At 45.8% G+C, this 27,924-nt stretch overlaps 1 protein-coding gene across 4 annotated transcripts in view; it reads left to right on the top strand.

The window, feature by feature from the left end:
• Positions 1-27,924, top strand: part of IPCEF1 (interaction protein for cytohesin exchange factors 1) — a 216,134-nt gene that overhangs the window by 121,717 nt on the left and 66,493 nt on the right. For all 4 annotated transcript variants that reach the window (XM_066596103.1, XM_066596105.1, XM_066596107.1 and 1 more), the window contains 2 exons: positions 16,916-16,989; positions 21,368-21,439. In XM_066596103.1, coding sequence (XP_066452200.1) covers positions 16,916-16,989; positions 21,368-21,439 — 146 coding nt within the window. The remainder of the gene's footprint in view (positions 1-16,915; positions 16,990-21,367; positions 21,440-27,924) is intronic.

A 27,924-nucleotide genomic window follows, 5' to 3' on the forward strand; every position in this document is an offset into this window, starting at 1 on the left:
CTTGTCATACCTGCTCGGAAAGGTGCGCCGGGTCAGCGCACATTTCCGCAACTCCAAGACGGACGCTGCCACCCTGCGGACCCTGCAACATCGGTTTAATCTGCCAGTGCACCGACTGCTGTGCGACGTGCCCACATGGTGGAACTCTACGCTCCACATGTTGGCCAGGCTCTATGAGCAGCGTAGAGCTATAGTGGAATACCAACTCCAACATGGGTGGCGTAGTGGGAGTCAGCCTCCTCAATTCTTTACAGAAGAGTGGGCCTGGTTGGCAGCCATCTGCCAGGTCCTTGGAAACTTTGAGGAGTCAACCCAGATGGTGAGCGGGGATGCTGCAATCATTAGCGTCACCATTCCTCTGCTATGCCTCTTGAGAAGTTCCCTGCAAAGCATAAAGGCAGACACTTTGCACTCGGAAACGAAGGCGTGGGAAGACAGTATGTCGCTGGATAGTCAGAGCACCCTCATGTCTATGTCTCAGCGCGTTGAGGAGGAGGAGGGGGAGGAGCATGAGGAGGAGGGGGAAGAGACAACTTGGCCCACTGCTGAGGGTACACATGCTGCTTGCCTGTCATCCTTTCAGCGTGTATGGCCTGAGGAGGAGGAGGAGGAGGAGGAGGAGGATCCTGAAAGTGATCTTCCTAGTGAGGACAGCCATGTGTTGCGTACAGGTACCCTGGCACACATGGCTGACTTCATGTTAGGATGCCTTTCTCGTGACCCTCGCGTTACACGCATTCTGGCCACTACGGATTACTGGGTGTACACACTGCTCGACCCACGGTATAAGGAGAACCTTTCCACTCTCATACCCGAAGAGGAAAGGGGTTCGAGAGTGATGCTATACCACAGGACCCTGGCGGACAAACTGATGGTAAAATTCCCATCCGACAGCGCTAGTGGCCGAAGGCGCAGTTCCAAGGGCCAGGTAGCAGGGGAGGCGCGGAGATCAGGCAGCATGTACAGCACAGGCAGGGGAACACTCTCTAAGGCCTTTGACAGCTTTCTGGCTCCCCAGCAAGACTGTGTCACCGCTCCCCAGTCAAGGCTGAGTCGGTGGGAGCACTGTAAAAGCATGGTGAGGGAGTACGTAGCCGATCGCACGACCGTCCTCCGTGACGCCTCTGCCCCCTACAACTACTGGGTGTCGAAGCTGGACACGTGGCCTGAACTCGCGCTGTATGCCCTGGAGGTGCTTGCTTGTCCTGCGGCTAGTGTCTTGTCAGAGAGGGTGTTTAGTGCGGCTGGGGGAATCATCACAGATAAGCGTACCCGCCTGTCAACCGACAGTGCCGACAGGCTTACACTCATCAAGATGAACAAGGCCTGGATTTCCCCAGACTTCTCTTCTCCACCAGCGGACAGCAGCAATACCTAAACAATACGTAGGCTGCACCCGCGGATGGAAGCATTGTTCTCTATCACCATCAAAAACGTGGACCTTTTAGCTTCATCAATCTGTGTATAATATTCATCCTCCTCCTCCTGCTCCTCCTCCTGAAACCTGACGTAATCACGCCGAACAAGCAATTTTTCTTAGGCCCACAAGGCTCAGTCATATAATTTTTGTAAACAATTTTTATACGTTTCAATGCTCATTAAAGCGTTGAAACTTGCAACTGAACCAATTTTTATTTTAACTAGGCTGCCTCCAGGCCTAGTTACAAATTAAGCCACATTAACCAAAGCGATTAATGGGTTTCACCTGCCCTCTTTGTTGGGCATGGGCAATTTTTCTGAGGTACATTAGTACTGTTGGTACACCAATTTTTTGGGGCCCTCGCCTACAGTGTAATCCAATTAATTTTTTGCCCACCTGCATTAAAGCTGACGTTACATCAGCTGTGATGGGCACTGCAATGGGATACATTTATGTACAGCCGGTGGGTTCCAGGGAGCCACCCATGCTGTCGGTCCACACGGAGTTGTAACTGCATGTGTCCACTTCTAAAGAATCCCAGTCTGACTGGGGCATGCAGTGTGGGCCGAAGCCCACCTGCATTAAACATGACATTACCTCAGCTGTGATGGGCAATGCAATAGGATATATTTATGTACCACCGGTGGCTTCCTGGCACCCATCCATGCTGTCGGTCCACACGGAGTTGTACCGTAACTGCATGTGTCCACTTCTAAAGAACCCCAGTCTGACTGGGGCATGCAGTGTGGGCCGAAGCCCACCTGCATTAAATATGACATTACCTCAGCTGTGATGGGCAATGCAATGGGATATATTTATGTACCGCTGCTGGCTTCCTGGCACCCACCCATGCTGTCGGTCCACAGGCACTTCACAATAGGGAGTTGTACCTGCCTGTGTCTATGAATTAAAAACCCCGGTCAGGTTGGGTCATGCAGTGTGGGCCGAAGCCCACCTGCATTTAATCGGACGTTACCTCAGCTGTGATGGGCACTGCAATGGGATACATTTATGTACAGCCGGTGGGTTCCAGGGAGCCACCCATGCTGTGGGTGCACACGGAATTCCCATTGCGGAGTTGTACCTGCCTGTGACTATTTATAAAAAACCGCGGTCTGACTGGGGCATGCAGACACCTTGACAGAATGAATAGTGTGTGGCACATGGGTTCCCCATTGCTATGCCCACGTGTGCAGCTCCTGATGGCGATGGCACAGAATTATATTTCTCATTGCTTCTGTACAGCATTGCGGGCTATGGCCCCGCCCCTTTTAAAGAGGGTCGCTGCCTAGCTGTGCCAACCCTCTGCAGTGTGTGCCTGCGGTTCCTCCTCATGGTAGACGCACTTATAAATAGACATGAGGGTGGTGTGGCTATGAGGCCAGCGTGTGGCATGAGTGCAGCTGAAGGCTGCGCAGGGACACTTTGGTGTGCGCTGTGGACACTGCGTCATGCGGGGGGGGGGGGGGGTTGGGCAGCATGTAACCCAGGAGAAGTGGCAGCGGAGTGTCATGCAGGCAGTGATTGTGCTTTGTTGGAGGTAGTGTGGTGCTTAGCTTAGGTATGCATTGCTAATGAGGGCTTTTCAGAAGTAAAAGTTGTTGGGAGGGGGGGGGGGGCACTCTTGCCGCTATTGTGGCTTAATAGTGGGACCTGGGAACTTGAGATGCAGCCCAACATGTAGCCCCTCGCCTGCCCTATCCGTTGCTGTGTCGTTCCCATCACTTTCTTGAATTGCCCAGATTTTCACAAATGGAAACCTTAGCGAGCATCGGCGATATACAAAAATGCTCGAGTCGCCCATTGACTTCAATGGGGTTCGTTACTCGAAACGAACCCTCGAGCATCGCGAAAATTTCGTCCCGAGTAACGAGCACCCGAGCATTTTGGTGCTTGCTCATCTCTAACTGTTATCTCCCTAAACTGCTGCAACGGGAATGTTACTGTGGCCTGTCTTGACTGCTACTACTACTGAAATGGAACTAATACTGTGCTCCCCCTATATTGCTGCTTCGGAATTGTTACTGGGGCCTGTTTTGACTGCTACTACTACTGAAATGGAACTAAGACTGTGTTCCCCCTATACTGCTGCTTCGGAATTGTTACTGGGGCCTGTCTTGACTGCTACTATTACTGAAATGGAACTAAGACTGTGCTCCCCCTATACTGCTGCTTCGGAATTGTTACTGGGGCCTGTCTTGACTGCTACTACTACTGAAACTAATACTGTGCTCCCCCTATACTGCTGCTAGTGATATGTTACTGGGGCCTGTCCAGACTGCTACTACTACTGAAATGGAACTAATACTGTGCTCCTCCTATACTGCTGCTAGTGATATGTTACTGGGGCCTGTCCAGACTGCTACTACTACTGAAATGGAACTAATACTGTGCTCCCCCTATAGTGCTGCTAGTGATATGTTAGTGGGGCCTGTCCAGACTGCTACTACTACTGAAATGGAACTAATACTGTGCTCCCCCTATACTGCTGCTAGTGATATGTTACTGGGGCCTGTCCCTAATGCTACCGCTGAAATGTTACTAATTCTGGGCTCTGCCTATACCACTGCTAATGCTATGTCACTGGGGTGTGGAAACGGAGGCTTCCCAAAGACATGATGGCGGCAAGGCCATTTCCCACCAACGCGGTTACTGTTAAGGTGCATATAACCACGGACACGTGGAGAGGACACGTAGTGCCTCAAAAACATCCCCCTCCTCCTCCAACAATGAAAGCATTCTTGGCAAATACCTTAGTATTGGTCCATCTTGGCAGTCCAAGAATTTCACCTTTAACGACACAACAAGAGAGCCCCCCCACCATCCCCCCGCCACGGCCCACTTAATCCTGGCCACCTTCCGAAAACCAACTACATAAAACCGCGCTACTAGGTCCGCAGTCGCGACCACATTCCCACCAACGCGGTTACTGTTAAGGTACATATTACCAGTCTGACTGGGGCATGCACTGTGGGCCGAAGCCCACCTGTATTGTATCTGACGTTAGCTCTGCTGAGCAGGGCACTGCAATGGGATACATTTATGTACCGCCGATGGGTTCCAGGGAGCCACCCATGCTGTAGGTCCACAGGGACTTCACATTAGGGATTTGTACCTGCCAGTGTCTATGTATTAAAAACCCCGGTCAGACTGGGGCATGCAGTGTGGGCCGAAGCCCACCTGCATTTAATCTGACGTTACCTCAGCTATGCTGGGCACTGCAATGGGATTTGTTTATGTACCGCCGGTGGGTTCCAGGGAGCCACCCATGCTTTGGGTCCACACGGACTTCACATTAGGGAGTTGTACCTGCCTGTGTCTACTTATTAAAAAAAAACCCAGTCTGACTGGGGCATGCAGTGTGGGCCGAAGCCCACCTGCGTTTAATCTGACGTTACCTCAGCCGTGCTGGGCAATGCAATGGGATTTATTTATGTAACGCCGGTGGCTTCCTGGGACCCACCCATGCTGTCGGTCCACACGGAGTTGTACCTGCCAGTGTCTACTTATAAAGAACCCCAGTCTGACTGGGGCATGCAGTGTGGCCGAAGCCCACCTGTATTTAATCTGACGTTAGCTCTACTCTCCGGGGCACTGCATTGCAACAAACTACAGGAGCAATACAGCGCTGATGAGACGTGCACAGCTACGCTAGCATTGGAGTCTGCTGTAGGCACGCGATTGCTGAGGGTTTGTGCAGAGGCCTATGTCCTGGTTGCAGTGAAAGTCCGCTTCCAGCCTAGGATTGCTGAATCTGTGGGCCGAGGCCTATGCCGTTGGCGCGGTGCAAGTCTGCCATGTTTGGCCGCTCAGATCAATTTTTTGTTCATGCCTTGGGTTTCCTAGGACCCACCTATGCTGTTGGTGCAAACTTAGTTCCCATTGCGGTGTTTGACCTGTCTGGCACAAAGACACTGACTGACTTGGGTAGGGGGCAGAGCACTGACAGCTTTCCCCTTGCAGTGTGGCTTGAGCTATGCGACACCTTGACAGAATGAATACTGTGTGGCACATGGATTCCCCATTGCTATGCCCACGTTTGCAGCTCCTGACGGAGGTGACACAGGATTGGAGTTCTCATTGCTTCTGTACAGCATTGTGGGCTATTGCCCCGCCCCTTTTAAAGAGGGTCGCTGCCTGGCCCTGCCAACCCTCTGCAGTGTGTGCCTCCAGTTCCACCTCATGGCAGACACACTTATAAATAGACATAAGGGTGGTGTGGCTATAAGGCCAGCGTGTGGCATGAGGGCAGCTGAAGGCTGCGCAGGGACACTTTGGTGTGCGCTGTGGACACTGGGTCATGCAAGGGGGTTGTGCAGCATGTTACCCAGGAGAAGTGGCAGCGGAGTGTCATGCAGGCAGTGATTGTGCTTTGTTGGAGGTAGTGTGGTGCTTAGCTAAGGTATGCCTTGCTAATGAGGGTTTTTCAGAAGTAAATATTGTTGGGGGCGGCACTCTTGCCGCTATTGTGGCTTAATAGTGGGACCTGGGAACTTGAGATGCAGCCCAACATGTAGCCCCTCGCCTGCCCTATCCGTTTCTGTGTCGTTCCCATCACTTTCTTGAATTTCCCAGATTTTCACAAATGAAAACCTTAGCAAGCTTCGGCGATATACAAAAATGCTTGAGTCGGCCATTGACTTCAATGGGGTTCGTTACTCGAAACGAACCCTCGACCATCGCGGGAAGTTCGACTCGAGTAACGAGCACCCGAGCATTTTGGTGCTCGCTCATCTCTAACAATGATTATCGCTCAAAAGACGGCTTTGAGAGATTTTTAAGCGAAAATCGTTGTGTCTAAAAGATTACCGCTGATTGGATCTTTTATATGAACCAAATAATCAGTGTTCGTTTGCTGTAAATCCTTTTATCTAAACAGGCGCCAGAATAATTTGCTAAACTGAAAGCAGTAAAAGAAGGCTGACTGGAGGCTCCGTTATGTTTGACTGATCAAAACTACCCAATTATTATTGTACAGTGTAAATCACATGCCAATTGAACAAAATACTGTATGATCACTACGTCACTGCTGCTTACATGCTCGTTTGTATCTCCGTTCCAATTTATCTTGCCATATAAAAGAACAGTTGTTGTGTAAGGGAGTAACCCCTAGGGTTTCCTAAAAGTGTATTTCTAATGTTAAAAAGTAATGTTACAGTGCCATTTAGTGGCTATTTAGAAAATGTAATTTCTCTAGCTTTTGTATTTAAATGTTTCCATTGGTGAACAGCAGTCATGTGATCAGGCTGGTTTCAAAAGAGAGCTGCACAAGAGTTTGGTAATGCAAAAGGAAATGGGAACAGAACAAGTTGGGGCCTATTATGCAGGTCTGCTTGCTGCTACTAAACAGCAGGTATGATAACTATTGTGAAGTGCAGCTCTGCAGCACTGGGGGTCTGTGAAGAATCCCAATAACTGCTGAGTGGGGATATGTCATGACATATACTGACTGAAACTGAACAACAAACAAGAACCACACGATTCTTGTCTGTTCAGTTATTGGGTGCACCTAAACTAAATGATTACTGTTCAGTGTCACTTGTCTGAACAATTTTCTTAATGATAATCGTCCTGTATAGAAGTAGCATTAGAGACTATAAAATTCTCACATCTCTATCAGTGGACTGTTCTGGTGTTGTTTTAAGTGCAAATTAATTACATCCGGTCTGTCCTTTTATGTGTGTGTATACAAGTAGGTTTGAAAGCTTGCTATAGCATGTCTTTTTGTTAGTTATTCAAAAGGTCTCATATCTTCAAGATTTGGCAAGGGGGTTTCTCGCCTTAGGATCGCCGATCTCTTTCGGACCGGAATGAACACATAAACTGACGCTTGCCAGCATTTATTTTCACAGCACCACACCAAATGTATTCAGCAAGTCATGTGTGCATAGCTTACACAGCATATAAAGGCCATGTATCAGCGTTCACCAACCCACAGGATCCCAAACTGGTCTGCATCAGACCTCAGGCTCCAAGTCCCTGATGCGGCTTCACACCACCTCCACTCGTACAAACTGGACCTCAGGCTTGCAGCCTGTCCAGCTCTGATAAGCTGTAACTTCCTCCTGAGTCTGTTAAAAACTGATCTTTTATCTAGTTCCTGCTCCACCCATAGGTGTTAACCCTTTTTCTGCAGTACCAGAAGTCCTGTCTGCAGCCCTCTACAGGCCCTTCTGTGTACTGCACTTCCACAAAGATTTACTGGTTTCTCTTACCGAGAACAATCACATTCTGCTCTACTGGCTAACCTGGTACTAAACTTTACAAGTCACTCTTGGATTGTTGTGATTCCATAACCCGACACATTCTGCCTGAAAGATACATTTGAGAGAGTGTGGCCTGTTGCTCCCAGCAGTACAATATTTACTGATGTCTGCAAATATACTATAGCCCCGACTTGGCCAGAACTTGTGTCTCGGTAATAAGGCTTTGTTCACATTAGCATCATGGTTTCCATTTATAACAGAGCAATTACAGCAGTGCCAGATATGTTTTCAAATGATACCAACAAATTGACTTTCATGGGATCTGTTGGAGTTCAGTCAGGGTTCAGATATTTATGGAAAGTGCTGCCGGCTGTGTCATTGTAGATATAATAACTATTGGAAAGTCCAACAGAAACCTTTTAGGTAAATGTGAACAGAACTGTAGTTCCAAACATCTCATGCAGCATTTCACACGTCTTAGAAATCCTTCAACTTAGGGCCCATTCACATGAGGGAATTTGCGCAGCTAACATACATGCGCAAAAAAACTTGACTATTAGAGCCAATGGTTTCCTATGGAAACATTCAGACAAAGGAATTCTAGCCGTGTAAAAAAAAAGAACACACCTAAAAAGATAGGAGCGATTGAAATTCCCTGCTGCGTGAAAATATAGAACCTGACCTACGTTTGATGCGCAAAGCGCAGTAGTTTCCATAGACAGGTGCATAACAAGGGAGGGTGGAGGGAAATTAGCAGCCTTAAGGCCTCATGTCCACGGGGAAAATCAGGCCCGCTACGGATTCTCCATGGAGAATCCGCAGCGGGTCCCTCCTGCCCCGCGGACATGAGCACTGAAAATAGAATATACTCACCTGCTGCTGGCCGTGTGTGTCTTCCCTTCTTCCCGGCCGGATCTTCTTTCTTCGGCCCGGCGAAGCAAGAAGATCCGGCCGGGAAGAAGGGAAGACACGCACGGCCCGCAGCAGGTGAGTATATTCTGATTTTAGGTCTCCCGCGGATCAGACGGCTTCCATAGGCTTCAATAGAAGCCTGCGGGAGCCGTCCACGCAGGAGACGCGCACCAAATGGAGCATGGTCTGGATTTTTTCCTGCACACGGATCCGTGTCTGCAGGGAAAAATGACATCCGCAGGTATTTAACTACCTGCGAGTGTCTAATGCATCCCTATGGGACGCGAATCCGCGTGCAGAAAAAACGCTGCGGATTTTAAATAATAATTTACAAGTGGACATGAGGCCTAACCCCCTAAGGCTGTTTTGTACCTTAAGGCCTCATGTCCACGGGGAAAATCAGGCCCGCTACGGATTCTCCATAGAGAATCCGTAGCAGGTCCCCACTGCCCCGCGGACATGAGGCATAAAAATAAGAATTAACTCACCTCTCGCCCGCTCCAGATCTTCCCTTCGCCACGGCTTCATCTTCTCTCCGTCGCGGCCGAATCCTCTTTCTTCGGCCCGGCGGATGCGCTGGGCATGTCGGTTACGTGCCTCGCGCATGCGCCGGCCCGAAGAAAAAAGATCCGGCCGCGAGGGAGAGAAGATGAAGCCGCGGCAAAGGGAAGATCCGGAGCAGGTGTGTAAATTCCGATTTTGGTCTCCCGCGGATCCGGACGGCTTCCATAGGCTTCAATAGAAGCCTGCAGGAGCCGTCCCCGCGGGAGACCCGCACGAAAATGGAGCATGGTCCAGATTTTTTCATGCTCCATTTTAAAAAAAATCACTTTTATTGACCATCCGCAGGTATTTATCTACCCCGCGGGTGGTCAATGCATCCCTATGGGGTGCGGATCCGCGAGCAGGAGAAGAGTTAAAATCTGCTGCAGATTTTAATTCTTCTTTTGCCCGTGGACATCAGGCCTAAGGCCTCATGTCCACGGGAAAAATCAGATCCGCTGCGGATTTGTTCTACAGATGCAGTGCGGATGCACTGTAATTGTCTTTTATTTTTCATGCGGGAGATCAATTGAGCTATGTGCTCTATGAGCTCCCGCACGAGTGATCCGCACCTAAATGGAGCATGTCCATTTTTTTCATGCTCCAGAAATTTTTAAATTCACTTTTATTGACCATCCGCGGGTATTTATCTACCCGCGGGTGGTCAATGCATTCCTATGGGGCGCGGATCGGCATGCGGGAAAAAGGCTCTGGATTTTAATTCTTAATTTGCCCTGGGACATGAGGCCTAAGGACCAGAAACTTTTTAGGGATTTTACCCCTGTGGTGGTTTTACTGGCCTATTTTGTTTCCTTTAGCTACCAAAATTATTTTTACTGCGTTTTTTTTCAGTGACCTACAGAGCGATTTTTTTTTTTTTAACATTTATAGTTATTTTTTATTTATTTAGTATATTTATGTTAAAATAAAGTATGGGAATGGGTTCCTCTATTTCAGGGGTGTCAAACTCATTTTCGCCGAGGGCCACGACAGTATTGTAAAAGTGAACCCCATAGTGGCCCAATTGGTAATAAGTAGAGATGAGCGAGCACACTCGTCTGAGCTTGATGCTCGTTCGAGTATTAGGGTACTCGAGATGCTCGTTACTCGAGACGAACACCACGCGGTACTCGAGTCAATATTATTTCCCTTCCCTGCATGGTTAGCGCCATTTTCTAGCCAATAAACATGCAGGGAAGGCATTACCACTTTCTGCTGTGACATGCCAGCCCTCTGCCCACCAACAGCAGTGAGTGGCTGGGCCGATCAAGTGGTCCCGCCCGCGGCTCGCCTCAGAAGCATGCTGGCAGAGGTTAGGGAAAGTGCTGCTGCTGATGTAGGGAAAGTGTTAGAGTAAGATCCTGTGTTCAAGAACCCCAACGGTCCTTCTTAAGGCTACTCCTCATCGTGTGGATTACAGTTTGTGGCTGGCTGGGAGCAGTAGTGCCCCCCCCCTTTTTTTTTTTTTAAAGAATCTAGGCCTGTGCAGAGCATTTCAGCTATACCATTCTCTGTGTGCAGTGCACTAGGCAGATTTCTCATAGTTAAACAGTATGCTAATATTTCTTTGGCCACTGCAGAGCATTTCAGCTATACCGTTCTATGTGTGCTGTGCATTAGGCAGAGGTCTCATCGCTAAATAGTACGCTAATATTTCCTGGGCCACTGCAGAGCATTTCAGCTATACCGTTCTATGTGTGCAGAGTATTAGGCAGAGGTCTCATCACTAAACAGTACGCTAAAATTTCCTGGGCCACTGCAGAGCATTTTAGCTATACCGTTCTATGTGTGCAGTGCATTAGGCAGAGGTCTCATCACTATACAGTATGCTAATATTTCCTGGGCCACTGCAGAGCATTTCACAGATACCATTCTCTGCGTTGGGTGAAGTAGCTGCAGTTATTTGCACTATCCACTGGCTTTATAGCTTTCTGCCCCTGTGCAGAGCGTCTCACAATACCCTTTCCTTGGGTGCGGTGAAGTAGCCGCAGTTATCAGCACTATCCACTGGCTTTATAGCTTTCTGCCACTGTGCAGAGCGTCTCACAATACCCTTTCCCTTTGGGGGGGGGGGTTGAGGTAGCCGCAGTTATCAGCACTATCGACTGGCTTTATAGTTTTCTGCCCCGATGCAGAGCGTCTCACAATACTCTTTCCTTGGGGGGTTGAGGTAGCGGCAGTTATCAGCACTATCCACTGGGTTAATACTTTTCTGCCACTCCATACAGCCTCTCTTATCTACAAGTCTCTGTGAGTGGTAAATGACCCCTAGGTATCAGCGCAAGACAGCGGTTTAATTTTTCCCAGTCACAGCATAGAGCCTCCGGTATCTACAAGTCTCTGTGTGCAGGGAATTAGCCCCACTTCTCAGCGCTGTACAGTGGAATAATTTATTTGGGCCCTGCTCTATACTTAATCCGACATGATGAGGAGTAGGAGTAAGGGTCGAGGATGTTGACATGGACGTGGGCATCCAAGTGAGGGTGTGGATACAGGCTGAGGTCCTGAGCGGGGTGAATCACAGCAGGCTGCTGAGGGATTAGGAGAGAGCCAAGTCTCTAGGCTCCCCATCTTCATATCACAATTTGCGGGTCCGCGTGGTAGACCTTTTTACAAGCAGAGCAGTGCGAGCAGGTCCTGTCGTGGATGGCAGATAACGCGTCCAGCAATGAGTCTTCTACGCAGTCCACTATTCCCGGCATAGGGACTGCACCTCTGAATCCTCTAGCTGCTGCTCCTTCCTCCCAGCCTACTCACTCCATGAAAATGACAGATTCTGAGCAGGTAGACTCCCAGGAACTGTTCTTGGGTCCCTGCCCTGAGCGGGAAAAAACTGTTCCTCTCTCACCTGAGGAGTTTGGTATGACCAACGCCCAACATTTGGAAAGTTTCTGGAATCCGGGTGATGAGGCTGGGGACTTCCGGCAACTGTCTCAAGAGCTTTTTGTGGATGAGGATGATGAGAGACAGTTGTCTGTCAATGAGATAGTAGTAAGGGCAGTAAGTCCGAGGGAGGAGAGCACAGAGGATTCGGAGGAAGAGCTGCTGGATGATGAGGTGACTGACCCCCACCTGGCTTGCTAAGCCTACTGAAGACAGGGCTTCAGAGGGGGATGCAAGTGCAGCAGCAGGACAGGTTGGAAGAGGCAGTGGGGTGGCCAGGGGGAGAGGCAGGGCCAGAGCAAAGAATCCCCCAACTGTTTCCCACAGCACCCCCTCACGGCAAGCCTCCGTGCAGAGGGCTAGGTGTTCAAAGGTGTGGATGTTTTTTTAGTGAGAGCGCGTACAACCGACGAACAGTGGTGTGCAAACTATGCCATACCAAGATCAGCCGGGGAATTTCAACTACCAGCCTCACCACCACCAGCATGCGCAGGCATATGATGGCCAAGAACCCCACAAGGTGGGATGAAGGCCATTCACCGCCTCTGTGCCACAACCTGCCACACAAATCCAACCCCCATTCCAGGACACAGGCACGAGCGCCTCCTGGCCTGCACCCACACCTCCACGGTCCTCCACTCCATCCAATGCAAATCTGTCTTTCAGCGCAGCGTTCACCTGTCACTAACACAACTTTCGCGTTGGAGCGAAAGCGGAAATACGCTGCCACCCACCTGCATGCATAAGCTTTAAACATGCACATTGCCAAATTAATCAGCCTGGAGATGCTGCCATACAGGCTAGTTGAAACAGAGGCTTTCAAAAACATGATGGCGGGGGTGGTCCCGCGCTACTCGGTTCCCAGTCGCCACTATTTTTCCCGGTGTGCCGTGCCCGCCCTACACCAGCACGTCTCCCACAACATAAACCGTACCCTCACTAATGCAGTTACTGGGAAGGTCCACTTAACGACGGACACATGGACAAGTACTGGCGGGTAGGGACACTATATCTCCCTGATGGCACATTGGGTGAACTTAGTGGAGGCTGGGAGCGAGTCAGAGCCTGGGACCGCTCACATGCTACTCACACCAAGGATAGGTGGTCCTACCTCGGTGCTGGTATCTGCGGCGTATTATGCCACCTCCTCTAAAGCCCCCCCTCCTCCTCCACCACCTCCATCTCTCAATTAAGAAGTGTGAGCATGTCGCCAGCAGTCGGTAGTGCGTGGGGCGCGGCAGCACAGCAGTGAGCAATCATCAACAAGCCATGCTGAAACTAATCAGCTTAGGTGACAAGAGGCACATGGCCCCCAAGCTGTTACAGGGTCTGACAGAGCAGACTGACTTCTGACTTTTGCCACTGAGCCTCCAACCGGGCATGGTCGTGTGTGACTACGGCCGTAACCTGGTGGCGCCTCAGCAGCTAGGCAGCCTCACACATGTGCCATGCCTGGCCCACGTCTTCAATCTGGTGGTTCAGCGGTTTATGGAAAACTACCTCCACTTGTCTGACCTGCTCGGCAAGTTGCGCCGCATGTGTGCACATTTCCGCAAGTCCACCACAGATACTGCCACCCTCAGGTTTCAGCTGCCAGAGCACCGACTGCTGTGCAACATTCCCATGCGCTGGAATTCTACGCTGCCTATGTTGGCCAGGCTTTACGAGTAGCATAGAGAAATTGTGGAATACCAGCTGCAACATGAGTGGTGGAGTGGTAGTCAGCCTCTGCAGTTCTTTACAGAGGAGTGGGCATGGATGGCAGACATCTGCCTGTCAGGGAAATTCTGTGTACAGCACCAATCAGGCCCACCCAAATGCCCCGTTGTCGGCGGTAAAGAAGAAACACCACACACGGACGTCTGGTATAGTTCCTCACATGGGGAAATAACTGCACACTTTATTACAGATTACAAGGGGTCTTATACCCTTTGGTCACGTCACTAGGAATGGGTAATGGTCTCATTGGCTCAAATCCACCGCATAACCATATATGTAATGTCCGCATTTCCGCCTGAGGCAGTATTAGTCATGTACGTAGTTAAACAGTCGTTATCTTGATACGGCGCTTCTGGGAAAACAACCAAGCACGCGGCCTTCGTATTCGGTTCCGTATCATCTCTGAATTTCTGGACACATCACTCTCAACCTTGCAAAGCCTTGGAATATCTGAAATAAGGCTACATATTAAGTTTTTGTTATTTTAGCCTAGAATTAGTATACATATAAAAAGAAAGACACATAATGATATATATATATTTTTTTTTTTCTCGTATTTTCTACCTACGAATGTATATATTTCCCTCTCATGCCAGGTCCTCGGAAACTTTGAGGAGTCTACCCAAATGGTGCTTGCCTCTCATCTGTTCAGCTTGTATGGGCTGAAGAGGAGGAGGAGGATCCTGAAAGTCATCCTCCTAGTGAGGACAGCGATGTGTTGCGTACTCGGACCCTGGCACACATGGCTGACTTCATGTTAGGCTGCCTTTCCCGTGACCCTCGCGTTAGATACATTCTGGCCAACACTAATTACTGGGTGTACACCCTTCCCGACCCACGGTATAAGGAGAACCTTTCCACTCTCATTCCCGAAGAAGTAAGCGGTACGAGAGTGATGCAATACCACAGGGCCCTGGTGGATAAAGTGATGCGAAAGTTCCCATCTGACAGCGCTAGCAGCAGAAGATGCAGTTCAGAGGGTCAACTAGCAGGGGTGGCGCAGGGATCAAGCAGCATGTCCAGCGTAGGCAGGGGAAAACTCTCCAAGGCCTTTGCCAGTTTTATGGCTCCCCAGCAAGACTGTGTCACCACTCCCCAGTCAAGGCGGAGTCTGAGGGAGCACTGTAAAAAGATGGTGAGGGAGTACATAGCTGATCATACCACCGTCCTCCATGATGCCTCTGCTCCATACAACTATTTGGTGTCAAAGCTGGACCCGTGGCACGAACTTGCACTGTACGCCCTGGAGGTGCTAGCCTGCCCTGCCACTAGCATCTTGTTAGAGAGGGTATTTAGTGCAGCTGGGAGGATCATTACGGATAAGCGTACCCGCCTGTCTGTAATGATCTTTTGTGGTAATCAAGCTACTGTGAGTGTGATGTGCTACCAGAATCACTGCTACTATAATGTCCTAATAATTACTAGTAGCATGATAAATGGTCCTTGCACTTTGAGACAACTTATGTTAAATGATGATACCTTGTAAAAGTTCGTTATTTACCAAAAGTGAGGTTTTTTGTGCTGAAAAATCCCTTTAAGGTTTTGGATACTAGCGGTTCTCGCTTCCTTTTAATTAGAGTTGGAAAATAAGAAGTGAAAGAGGATGATGACAATTACACGCATGTGCGCTGGAGCGAACTGAAAATTACAGATACAATGTGCATAGTGTACAACTGGTGAAAAATGCTGGATACAAAATCATATAAGGGGCAGAGTTAGTGTTACACTTCATGAGCACACATGGCAGTTTATTCTGAAAACTCATATAAAAGTGCAGGTAAACTTTAAATAATTGAGCTGTTTTTGTACATTATATAATAATGTGTTGACAATGAAATTCAGAATATGCTATCATGTATGAGTATGTAAATCATTTTTTATTGCCATTATCACTTGTATATGGATTTTTTTTCACCAGTTTCCCCCGCTTTAATTGTCAGTTTTCTATGAGCTGGTGTGGTTTTCACAGCACACATAGACAAGAAGAGATCCTGCTGTATCTGTTGTATGCCCTCAGAAGCAGTGGCATGGGGGACATTGTACAGCTGTAATGAGCAATGTAGCTGTGAGTTCAACACCGTTAACGTTCTATTAATGTCAGTGCATATGACTAGAAATTCTACATTAGTGCTGCTAACATTGCAACACTTGTAGGAGGATAGGTATACAGCGCTAAATACAGGATCCCTATAGCTGACATATCTAAACACGCATCTGACTTGTGACTACTGTCAGTGCATAAGTTCTTTATCCGAGTCCTCCTTCCTTCTTCACCAACGTAGCCACTATACCATCGTACCCTGCTGGCTTTTTGTCTAACGGTGTCTGGTATATATATATACCTTTTGGCGACATCTTCACAGACAACCCACTTTCTTGCCAATTTAATCCTACTGATTATATATCCTAAAAGAGGAAGATAGCTTAGTCAATTAAATGATTGACGCTATTAATCCCACTAAAGATTTTTTGGTCAAATATACATCTGTGGCTCCTGATGAACCGCTCTAAAGCGAGCGGAGAAACGCGTTGAGCCGTATTTCTCTGTGACTTCACCAGTCATTCAGAGCCGTAGTTCTCTGCGACCTCTACATACGACTGTCATCAGTCATTCAGTGCAGGAACTCTGTATATGCACTAAAGTTATCCACTTATACTGACCATGCTATTGTGACCATTATCTACATTGGAGACATTGGATGCATAATTCAAACTTGCACCTAAATATATCTTCTCCTCTTTTTTGTGTTAATGTATGTTAGTACTGTTAGTCAGCCCGTATATGTTTTTAAGAGTTTCTAATAAACTATATTCTTTTAGTCTATACCTGTGATGAGTTCAACACCGAGTTGAGATAGAAAAATTACTAGAGCCTTCAATGACATTTCTTTATTTTCTCTCTCTCCTCTCTCCATAAACCTCTATGGGCAGCACATAACCTGATCTGTCAGTGAGCTGATTCACGTGAAAACAGATTTATGCAGTATTTTAGATTGAATTATCAGTACAGGAATCAAGGGAGAGAAAGTGGAGAAAGACATATTTTCTCTAGTAAGAATTATTGTATTACAAAGTTTCATATATTCACTTCTATGATTGCTTAATGCAGTCTGTTAAAAGGACAGTACTTTATTATGTGAATACCCAAATGAATTTACATTATGTAAACAATAAAAATAGAATTAATGTAAATTATACCAACTTCTTTAATGTCACAAATTATGCATTACAGGCCGAAAAAGCTGAAGGTTTCATCAATCTTTCTGAGTTCATTGTGAATCCTGCCATTGAATGCAAGAAAAAATAGTGAGTTGAGAAATATTTGTGTTGATTTTATGTATTGGTCTACTGATATAAAATGTTTTTGTGTAGGACCAAATGTTTATTTCAAGCCAAGCAATGATATAAGGTACAATTAACAGTGTGTTATGGCACAGTATCAAATGCTTTGGAAAAGTCCAAAAACACAAGATCCGATGACTCTCCCTGATTCAGTCTAGAATTTACCTCATTGTAGAAGCTGATCAGATTGGTTTCACAGGAGCAATCTCTCACAAATTCATGCTGATACGGAGTTATACAATTATAACAGAGTTATAATATGGAGTTATACAAATATACAATTACTTTTTGTTTGAGGATCTCTAGGATAACATCTCTTAGAAAGCCCTAAAACATTTTACGCACAATAGAGGGAGATCTCTCTCACTCTCCCCCCTCCTGCAGCACCACCCCGCTCCCCCCCCCCCCGAGCCTGCTCAGACGAGAATGCAGTTACTCGAGAAGAGCGATGCTCGATCGAGTAACTGCCTTATCTAAGCGTGCTTGCTCATCTCCATCTCTGAATACTAATCTCAAGTGTTCTCTTAATAGCAATAGTGCTTCTTAATATTAATAATGACCCAAAGTGCCATTTATCAGTAACAGTACTCCCCTAGTAGTAAATGTCCCATTAGTAATAACTGTTCCCTCATATTAATAATAGTGCCCCCAAGTGCCTCTTATTGATAATACTAATAATAATAATAATGGTGCCCCCATATTAATACTAATAGTTCTTTTATGGTAATAATAGTACCCCCAAGTTACCTCTTAGTAACAATGGTGCTTCAATTGTAATAATAATGGTGCTTCAATAGTAATAATAGTGCCCCCTAGTGCCTCCTTAGTAATAATAGTGCCCAGCGAAAACTTTACTTAGACTGGCCTGTGAAACATCATTTTAAGTGAATATGCCTCATTGTATTTGCCTATAATTCTGACGTAGACGATCAGACCACATTTTGTTGATAACCAATGCAGAAATTGAGGCAATTCCAAAGGATTCATTTATATTTTCTTGCAACTATCACTGCATTCAAAATTCTGGAATGTTGTTTGCAAATAGCTGTTTGACTCTTTATACCCGAGTAATATCTATCTCCAAATTGTGTGATGGAGAGGACATTATTTGGAAATGACCCTACAAACTTCTCCAAGTCACCAAGCAACATTTACAGTACTAAAATCATGCAGACTACAAACTATAATTGTACTTCCTGGTGATCAAATAATTAACTTAAATTAGTAGCACATGGTTTTAATCTTTTAGAATTGACATTAAAGCAGTTTAATGTTTCCTGCAAGTTTGTAATAAACATTCTCCCTTTCCCCCATTATGTGAAGATTTATATGTTGACAGAATAAGGGCGTCTGTCCGTGGCCGTGACGGAATATTGCTAGCGATATTCCACCGCGGAGGAGGAGGGGCAGTAAAAAGGTCTCTGCGACGAGCCTATATTAATGATAGGTTCACCCCGGAGAATCCCGGCAAATAACTGAATGCCGCGATTTTAATCACGTGAGCGTAAAATCGCTATCATTTTCTGCTCGTGTGCAGTAGCCTGCAGTTTTCATAGTTATCCTAAGGAAAGCGTGTCATGTGAGCTCCGCGTGCAATCTCGCAATGACACCTTGCCCGTGGACAGCCTGCCTTAATCCTACAATACTCTGAACAATCCACGATCTGCACACAGTCCTATTGATGGACTGAATTGTTACTCATGTGCTTTTCTCTTCCAGCTGTGTAGCAATTTGGGTATATTAGGATCTTTCTAAGGGACCTTTCCCATGGAATCGAATATTCCGGAACAGCGTTGCAGAATATGTTGTCCCTGAATTCTGCACCAAAATCTGCACGACTGGCTGGGGATTTTGATGCAAAGTTGGTGGTAGGATTCTGCCGTTTTCAATTCTGCACCAAAATCCGCAAGTTAGCAGTGCAGAATATTCCCGTGTGAAAGGTTCCTAAAGAGACGCATTTCATTCTCTTGTTAGTGCTTTAAAATATAGCTTTAAGGGTTTAGGGCTTATTCAGACATCCGTATATCGGCCTCCTCCCCCTGCAGAGAGGGACAGAGTATATTGGCCGGGTTTTCACAGACGTCTGAATAAGCCCTTAAACAGATGGGTGTGATTTTGTCGTGTTATGCAGCCATGATAATCTTAACGGGACGAAACCCTTGATTTCCATGGTTTTGTTTACACTAGTTTTTCTCGTTGAGACTACATGCAAGAAAGATAGGGCAGGACCTAGCTTCCCACTTTTTTTTCAAACTCGTGCAAAATAGCACAGAGTTTGAAAGATGAGCAAAAAAAAAGATTTTTACTCTCTTCATGTGTAAAGATCTATGCTCTTTAGTGCCACTCATACTTGCACATAGGCTTGTGTGAAGAAGAAGCCCTAATAATCTCTTTATTCTCTTTGCTGTTTGCCTTCACAGTTTGCTAGAATAAAGGGTATGTCTTTGGGACCTGTCAGACGTGAGGAATATTTCAACAAAACACACTTAAAGACACAGCTTAGGACTCATTCACACGGCTGATGTGACTTCACGCTAGCCGCATCGTAGCCGAAAATCACGTGAATGAAGAATCGAATAATCAAGTCGCAGCCAAAATTTGCGTTTTCTCGTCCATTCCCACGAGCGGCTGTGGCGTATATAAAACCCTCAGTCGGCATAAATTCTAGGAATTACTTCTCATAGTCAAATAGTGGCACCTGTTATATTTTTGCAGTGTTGTATACAGGTAAACTCCATCTGCCTCCCTTTTTTTTTTAGCTCCCATAGGAGCGTATTTCGGCAAAAGATAGGACAAGACCTATCTCTTCCGGCTGCGTATAAAATCGGTCTCCATTTTTTGATCGCTGATGTCCTATTACTCTCGGCACAACGTTTGTACGCTGCTAAAAACCACTCATCTGAATGAATACATTAGGAACCAATGCTTCAGATGGTTGTAATTTTTTATCGCGGCTAAATTAGCCACGTACAAATGTTCGTGTGCATAAGGCCTTAGTCTGCTGCTGCAGATTTACCCTTCATTAGGGCTCTTTTCCACGAGTGGATATATGGCGACGGCATTTTAATGTTTTCATGCCTGCGTTTTCTCGTCCATTCACATGACTGTGAGCGTGGTTTTAAGGGCGTTTTTTCACTCTGCCCTGATTTAAATGGCTAATTAGCCTAATGAGGTGCTGGTGATCGTGGGTATGTGCAGCGCAAATACGCACAAAATAGAGCAGGTCCTACTTTTTTGCACCCGTGAGGACTGCCTGCAAAAAAAAGAAATGAGAATGAACGCATTGAAATTAATGTGTTTTTTTCTCTGGATTTTGTGTGCAGGATTCTCCCACGTGCTAAAACATGGTCGTCTTAAATTGCCATTAGGTACATCTTATAGAAATATTCTGCATATGCGGAAGGTCGCTTTATAAAAATTTGCAGGGCTAATTGCGGATTTTGATGTTGAATTACAGTGTGATTTAAGCCATTTTCATTTAGCATCAAAATCTAAATGGAGCCGTATGGATTTTGGTGCAGAATTTACTGCAACCAGTGGTGCGGAATGCAGAAAATTTCACCCCTGTGAAAGTACCCTTAAAAATCCTGAAGGTAGAGGGAGACTCATCTGCTCTCTGTCTATTAACTCCAGATGTGAAAAATTAATGCATCAACGAATTAGTGAAGGATCTTCCCTGAACATTGTGGGCAGAACACTCAGGCCTTGTTCACACGAGTGTGATTTTAGCACAGAATAGGCGCGTGAAGAGATTGTGTTTAATAGAACCAATGGTTTCCTATAGAAATGTTCAGATGAAGGAAAAAACTTGCACCTATCAAAGATAGGACATGCATGTGCAATGCACACATCTAAGGTCCGTGCTGCGAGAAAAGATAGGACCTGACCTATCTTTAGTGCGTGATACACAGGAGTCTCCATAGATTCCTATAGGAGCTGGATAACGCAGCTCCCGATCATGTAAATGGGCAATTTTAATGCTAATTAAGCTTGAGACTTGATAGCTGGAAATCTGTTCACGCTATTTTTCGAGCAGTTAGCTGCGATGTTTTCACGCACCTATTCTACGCTAAAATCACGCTCGTGTGCACGAAGCCTCATATAAAGAGAACCTGTCATCAACTACTAGCACCATAAATTACGTTAGGGTGCTTACAGTTTAGATGATGTGCAGCTCGGGGAGCCTCTTTTCCTACTCCCCCGTTCCTACGGTGTTCCCCGACAATCAGCACATGCACATCAGTGTGACTCCTTGCAAAAGGCGGTGTGCGCACATTCCCATTCATCTCTTTCTGTGGCAGTCATATTTACATTTACTGTATTCTGTTTGCTTCATTCCAAGTGCTATAAAGATCAGTCACCCGAAGACCAAGGCCTTTTATTTTGCTGCTGAAAACAGAGAAGAGATGAATAAGTAAGTGACAAGAAGTAGTCACGTGTAATTGAACTATTATGTGTTATTTTGGTTAGCTTTCATTCCACGTCAGTGATCCTGGCTCTGGCTACTGCCGTCCTGCCTCTGGTCCCATTTGCAGCCATTGATTGAACATATAATAGCATGCTTCACCAATGTCTACCTGACACTTGTGTCTGGCCCACCCTATACATAGGCTAGTATGGAGATGTTTATTTGCAGCCAAATCCTACATTCCAACTATTTTTAATATTTTTTTTTCAAAAAAAATAGCGGCAATGAAGTAAACCTTAAAAAATTGAATTCAACACTGCAACATCAACCCGGACTGCTGCACTGTTGTCAGTGCTTTTTGCTTACTCTGCTAACCATAGGGACACTGGCACCAAGAATCAGCTGATCAGTGGGAAACCAAACAGCAGGTCCCCGCTGATCACCTATCGATGACCTGTCAGTCATGAATAGCAAAAGTTTTAAATGTCCTGGGATACTCCTTTAATTAACATCAATTAAAGTGATGCCATATAAATATTTCATCATAGTCATAACATACAAAATGTCAGTAATGTATTTCAATTTATTATATATACAGAATTACATATTTATATCAAACTGCTAGTGCAATACTGTGGAAAAATTCATACATAATTGCAGATTACAATCAATTTATCCATCTGCTAGTGGGTGGATTCAGAGGTAACACTCTTTTGCACACTAGGGCCATATTTTAACAAGTCACGTGAAGGCAAGTGCCTAGGGCATCTGGATGGAGGGGCCAGCATGTCACAAAGAAAAAATTATTTCTGTTTTTCACTCATCTTTTTTTTTTTTTAAATTTGTCTTTATTAAACAGGTTAAAACATACATTCAGTGTTATCATAATTTTGCAGGATTTTTCTTTGTGTCTTGTATCAACCTGCATTTTTTGTATTTTTATAAAACATAAAATAAAACATTAAATCAAACAAATTATATATATTAAATCAAAACTTTGACCCACTTTGACCACAGGTTTTTGTTATTTTGGTCTACTGACCTGTTTGTTGAGGATCTGCAAAAATTTGTGGAGGCCCCGCACGGCTACGGCACGGTCTATATTTCACCCTAGATAGGTATGTCTCCTATTGCCACCTGTTCCTGGAACCAGCAAGTATAGTGGAAGGAGCTTCTCAGTCTATCTTTTACCCTTTGTGGTAATAATTGAATGAAACTCCCCCAGGTTTCAAAGAAGGCTTGTACTTTTTTTTCTTTAAAAAGCGATGTTTCTGCCCAGTCCATTTGAAACAGAAACGCTAGCTTGTCCAGGAACAGTCTGAATGGAGGCCCTGTTGGTTGTATCCATGTCTGTAAAATGGCCTTTAGTCCTGCTGCTGCTATGAAGTGCAGTAATTTCCTGACACCCCTTGAGCAGTGATAGATTTCGGGATCTAAATAGCCAAGTATTGCCCATGTTGGTTCTTGTGGGCAAAAATTCGTCAGGTGTGTTTTTGTGTAATCGCCTATTCGTGTCCAAAAATCCTGTATTGAGGGGCATGTCCACAAACTGTGGTATAGGTTTGCGTGTGGTGCTTGACATTTGAAGTAGTTTGAGGTATTGTAAATTCCTGTGTGATATCCTCTGCTTGGGGTTAGGTATGACCTATGAATAATTTGCAATCTCATCTCCAGGAACCTGGCCGATGGTAAGTATCTATGTGCCGAGGTTAGGGATTTCATTATCAGTGTCGGTGTGAAGTCGGGGGTTGTCCGTGGCCCATTTGCCCACCCCCGGATCAATATCCTCCTGCTCTCTCCTATTTCTTATTGCCCTGTACATCTTTGAGATCATGCCCCGCGGGCCCGTTTTCCTGCTCATCCATGTGTCGCCTGTTTGTATCCAATCAGGTTCTTGTAATCGTGGTATGAGTGCTGTGATATAGTGTCTGACTTGCAGGTATGAAAATAGTGGAATTCGGAGTTCGGGGTATTTTTGTTTCATTTCGTCGTGCGTTAAGACTCGTCGTTCTTTTATGTGTAATAATTTGTCTATAGTGTGTATTCCTTGGGCCTCCCATTCCACAAATATATTGTGGGGATTACCGTCCTGGAAGTTGGGGTTGTTCATTAGTGACAAATACAGTGATGTTTGTGGCGATGTTTGGCTATCTTTGCGCAGTTTATTCCATGTTTTCCAGGCCGTCAGTATCAAGGGGTTCTTTTTAGTTTTTTCTGGGAGTTCTGCGTATGTATGATGGAGGATGTTCTGGAGTCGTGTTGTGCCGACCATCTCCTGTTCAAGTGGTCTGTTTGTGAAATATGACTTATCGTGAATCCAGTCGTGGATGATTCGCGCCTGGGCTGCTAGATTGTAGTCTCTGAGATTAGGTAAGTTAGTTCCTCCGTTCTCTCTGTGTTTCTGTAGTGCTTTGAGCGCGATACGCGGTCTTCTTCCCCCCCATATGAAGTTCCTATATAGGTAGTTTATTCTTTTTATATCTTTTAGTTTTAAAAATATAGGTAGTGAGTGTAGAATATATAATAAATGGGGAAATTCTATCATTTTTATTAGGCTTATCCTTCCCAAGAAGGAGATCGTAAAGTTTTTCCATGTGTTTAGGGTAGTTTCTAGTTTTTTGATGTGGGGTTCTATATTTGTGTTATATAGTTTGAGTGGGCTTCTTGTGATTTGTACTCCCAAATATTGTATAGCGTGTTTTTCCCACTTGAATGGGTATTGTGTTGACCACGGGGGTTTGGCCGGTCCTCTGAGAAGCAAGGCCTCTGTTTTGTCTAGATTTAAGGTGTAGCCCGAGAGTTTACCGATTTTCTTGACGTCTTGTAATATAGGAGTTAGTGTTTCCCTGGGGTTATTTATCACCAATAGGAGGTCGTCTGCAAATGCTTCAACTTTTATCTTAGTACCTCCGCAGGTCGCCCCTGTAAAGAGTGTCGTTTGTGTCAAGTATCTAAGTAAGGGGTCTATTGATAGATTAAATAACAGTGGTGAGAGAGGGCAGCCTTGTCTGGCTCCTCTAAATAGATCTATGTTGGGGGTGTTAAGGCCGTTGACTGTGAGGGTAGTAGTGGCGTTCATTTGCGTCGTGTCTATGTAATTCGCAAAGATCTGTCCAAAACCTCTTTTTTCCAGTATTATGTTTAAGAATGGCCAGGCCATCTTATCGAAGGCTTTTTCTGCGTCCAGACTCAGTAGCATCGTAGTCTGGCCCTCGGGGTTTTGTGCTGCCACCGTCGCCGCTATGGCGGCTCTGATGTTCTTTAAAGCACTCCTCCCCTGTGTGAAGCCTTTCTGTGCTGGGTCTAGTATGGATGGGAGGATTAGCTGGAGTCTGTTGGCTAGTATCTTGGACAGAAACTTGTAATCACAGTTTAGCAGTGCTATTGGTCTGTAGGATCTTGGGTCTGTCGGGTCCTTGTCTGGTTTGGGGAGCAATATCGTTCTCGACGTTCCAAAGTCTTCTGTCTGTGTATTGTGTGTGTATATTGTGTTGTAAAGTTGAGTCAGGACTGGCACAATGTCTGTTATTAATATTTTATAATATTCTGCGGAAAATCCGTCGGGGCCCGGTGTTTTCCCCCCTTGTGCTGTTGTGATCACCTCTCGTACCTCCTCCTCGTGTATATCTGCGTCTAGTAGGGATTTTTGTTCTTCTGTTAGTTTTGGTAGGTTCACGGATTCTAAGAAGTTGTTTATGTCTTGTACATTTGTTGGTTCTGCCCTATATAGATTTTCGAAATATTCGTGTAGTATTTGAGCCACCTCTTCTTGTTTTGTTGTAAGACTATCCCCATTAATATGTCTTAAGGTCAATATTGGCTTATGTGGTTGTCTTTGTTTGGACAAATTAGCTAGCAAGCGTCCCGTCTTATTACCCCACCTGTAAAATTTGTTTTTTGTTAATTGGTTTTGCCAATGTGCGTGGGTGTGTACAAACGTATTTAGTAGATGTTTCGCCGTGAGAAGGGTTTGGTATGAGTTGTCATTATGGGAATTCGTGTGTTCTTTTTGTGCTTCTAGGAGGGAGTGGTGTAGTGCCTCAAATTCCGTTTGGAATTTTTTCCTCCTATGGGACAAGTAGCTTATGATGTGGCCCCTCATCACTGCTTTTGATGCCTGCCAGAATAGGTTTGTGTTGTCAATATGCGCACTATTGTCGTCTGCGTAGTTGTTCCAGTGAATTTTCAAGTATGCTCTAAAGTCCTCTGATTCCCATAGGAATGAGGGGAAGCGCCATATTTTAGTTAGCCTTTGCGGGGTTCTCAGTTGTAGTCTCATTGCTATCGGTGCGTGGTCGCTAAGGGATATTGGGTGGATTTCTGATTGGTGGTGGTACTCAAAAATGCTGTTTGATATTAGGAAGAAGTCTATGCGTGAGAATGAGTGGTAGGCATTGGAGCAGCATGTGTATTCTTTGCTAGTAGGGTTCAGGAGTCGCCACGGGTCACATACGCTGAGTTGTTCTTTAAGTGTTAGTAGTGCATGTGTGGTTGAGGTTGCTTGGGTAGATGGTCCCGTTCTGTCTAGTGTTTCGTCTTGTATGCTATTAAAAGCGCCTCCCAGGATTATTCTGTCGCTTAGATATGGTTGTAGTTTTTCTATTAGTGTGACATAGAATGTTGGTTGGTCAGTGTTGGGGGCATAGACGTTCACCAAGGCGTACGTCTGTTCTTCCATTTTGATTCTCACTATTAAGTATCTTCCCTCTGGGTCCGCTATGCTTTGCAGTATTGTGTGTGGCATATTTTTTCTGGTCAGGATAGCTACCCCTCGTGATGCAGATGTGTGTGAGGCCGTGTAACATGCTTCTATCCATGGTGCTCTGAGTTCTCCCCTCCCCTCTTTCTTCCAATGTGTTTCCTGTAGGAACACTATGTCTGGTTTGTATCGTTTCAGGTGTGTCAGTACTTTTTTCCGTTTAATGGGTGTGTTTAGTCCGTCTACGTTCCAGGATAGTGTTTGTATTGTGGTGGGTGTTTGGTATTCTGTTGTTTCTAAGTCTCTAGGCATGTTGGTAGGTGTGGTTTGGTTATAATTACCGTAGCTTTTGCCTCTTTTTTTTGTCGCATCCCTCGGTCCCAGCGAGCCGCGGGTGCAACTGGATGTTGATCGTGCCGTGCCTGCGGGGCCTCCTGATCCCCCTAGTGGTCCGTTTTTTAAAGGTCAGATGGGTCAGAAAGAAAGAAAAAAACATAAAAAATATAAGAAACATAGTAATAATGAACATGTAAACTTTAAACATCTATTTCGCCTTTTCTCCTTGCGTGGCGCGCGCCACATCCACTGTGTTTGGAACAGGGTTGTAATAAAGAGCAACAGTACAGTTCCTTTCCCCATTCTTTTTCAGCCTTGTTCTCCGTTCTCTTCCATCTGTAGGTGTCTTCTTGCTTCCTCCGGGGTATTGAATAATAAGGATTTGTTGCCATCTTGGATCTTTAGTTTTGCTGGGTAGAGCAGTTGGAAGCGTGTGTTTCGCTCGTGTAGAGCTTGGCAGATTGGGGTAAATAATTTGCGTTTTTGTGATACTGCCACCGAGAAGTCTTGGAATAGCAGAATTTTCGATCCTTGTATTGTTAGTCCTCCTTGTCGTCTATAGGCTTGTAAGACTGTTTCTTTTGTTGCCCAGTGCATGTACTTTGCTATCACTGGGCGGGGTCTATTTCTGTTATTACGTCCATCCCCTGGTGGGCCGATTCTGTGGGCTCTTTCTATTATTAGGGGGTCTCTGGGCATGTCCAGTTGAAGTGCTTGCGGTAGCTCGGTGGTTAGGTAGGTTAGGAGCTGGTTGTTGGTTACTGTCTCGGGTATTCCCACAAAGCGGAGGTTATTGCGGCGATGTCGATTCTCTAAGTCATCGATTTTTCCCCGCAGCATTTCGGTTTCTGACTGGCTTCTTTGTATTGAGGCTTCTAAGGTTGCTATGATTTGTTCCGTGTTCTGGGTTTTCGTTTCTAGTTCTGTCAGTCTTTGGGTGTTGTCCGTAATTTGAGACAGTGCTGAGTTTATAGATTTGTGTAGTGTTTCCAATCTGTTGTCAAATAGGGGGAGGAGCAGTTTTGAGACCTCTTGTGCCACTAATGTCGCCTGTGTCATGTCCACGTCGTTATTTCTCAAATGCTCGTTCATTTGCGTGGAGGAGGCGGCCATTGCCTCTTGGTCGGAGTTTGGTGAGGCTGTAGTGCGCGGTGGGGTTCTCTTCAAGGGGGATACGGGTTGGTGCGTGGTCTTGCTCTCTTTTTCTTTGGTGTTTTTGAGGGGTTTATTCTTTTGTTTCCCTCCTGTGGTTGTTTTGTCTGTATCTGGCTGACGTGTTGCTCGCGTTGAGGTGCCCGCGTTTTTTTCATTTAAATATTTGTCCATGTTTTGACTTTTCGAAGTCAGATAGCTATGCGGGTTGTTTGTTTTAGAGGGTTTTTCCCTGTTTCTCAGATTGTTCTAGTTTTGTTGCGGTTTGTTTTTGGTGTGGATGTGGCTTTTCGTCTGGTATCTA

The sequence above is a fragment of the Eleutherodactylus coqui genome, chromosome 3 (assembly GCF_035609145.1).
Source record: "Eleutherodactylus coqui strain aEleCoq1 chromosome 3, aEleCoq1.hap1, whole genome shotgun sequence".
Classification (NCBI taxonomy): domain Eukaryota; kingdom Metazoa; phylum Chordata; class Amphibia; order Anura; family Eleutherodactylidae; genus Eleutherodactylus; species Eleutherodactylus coqui.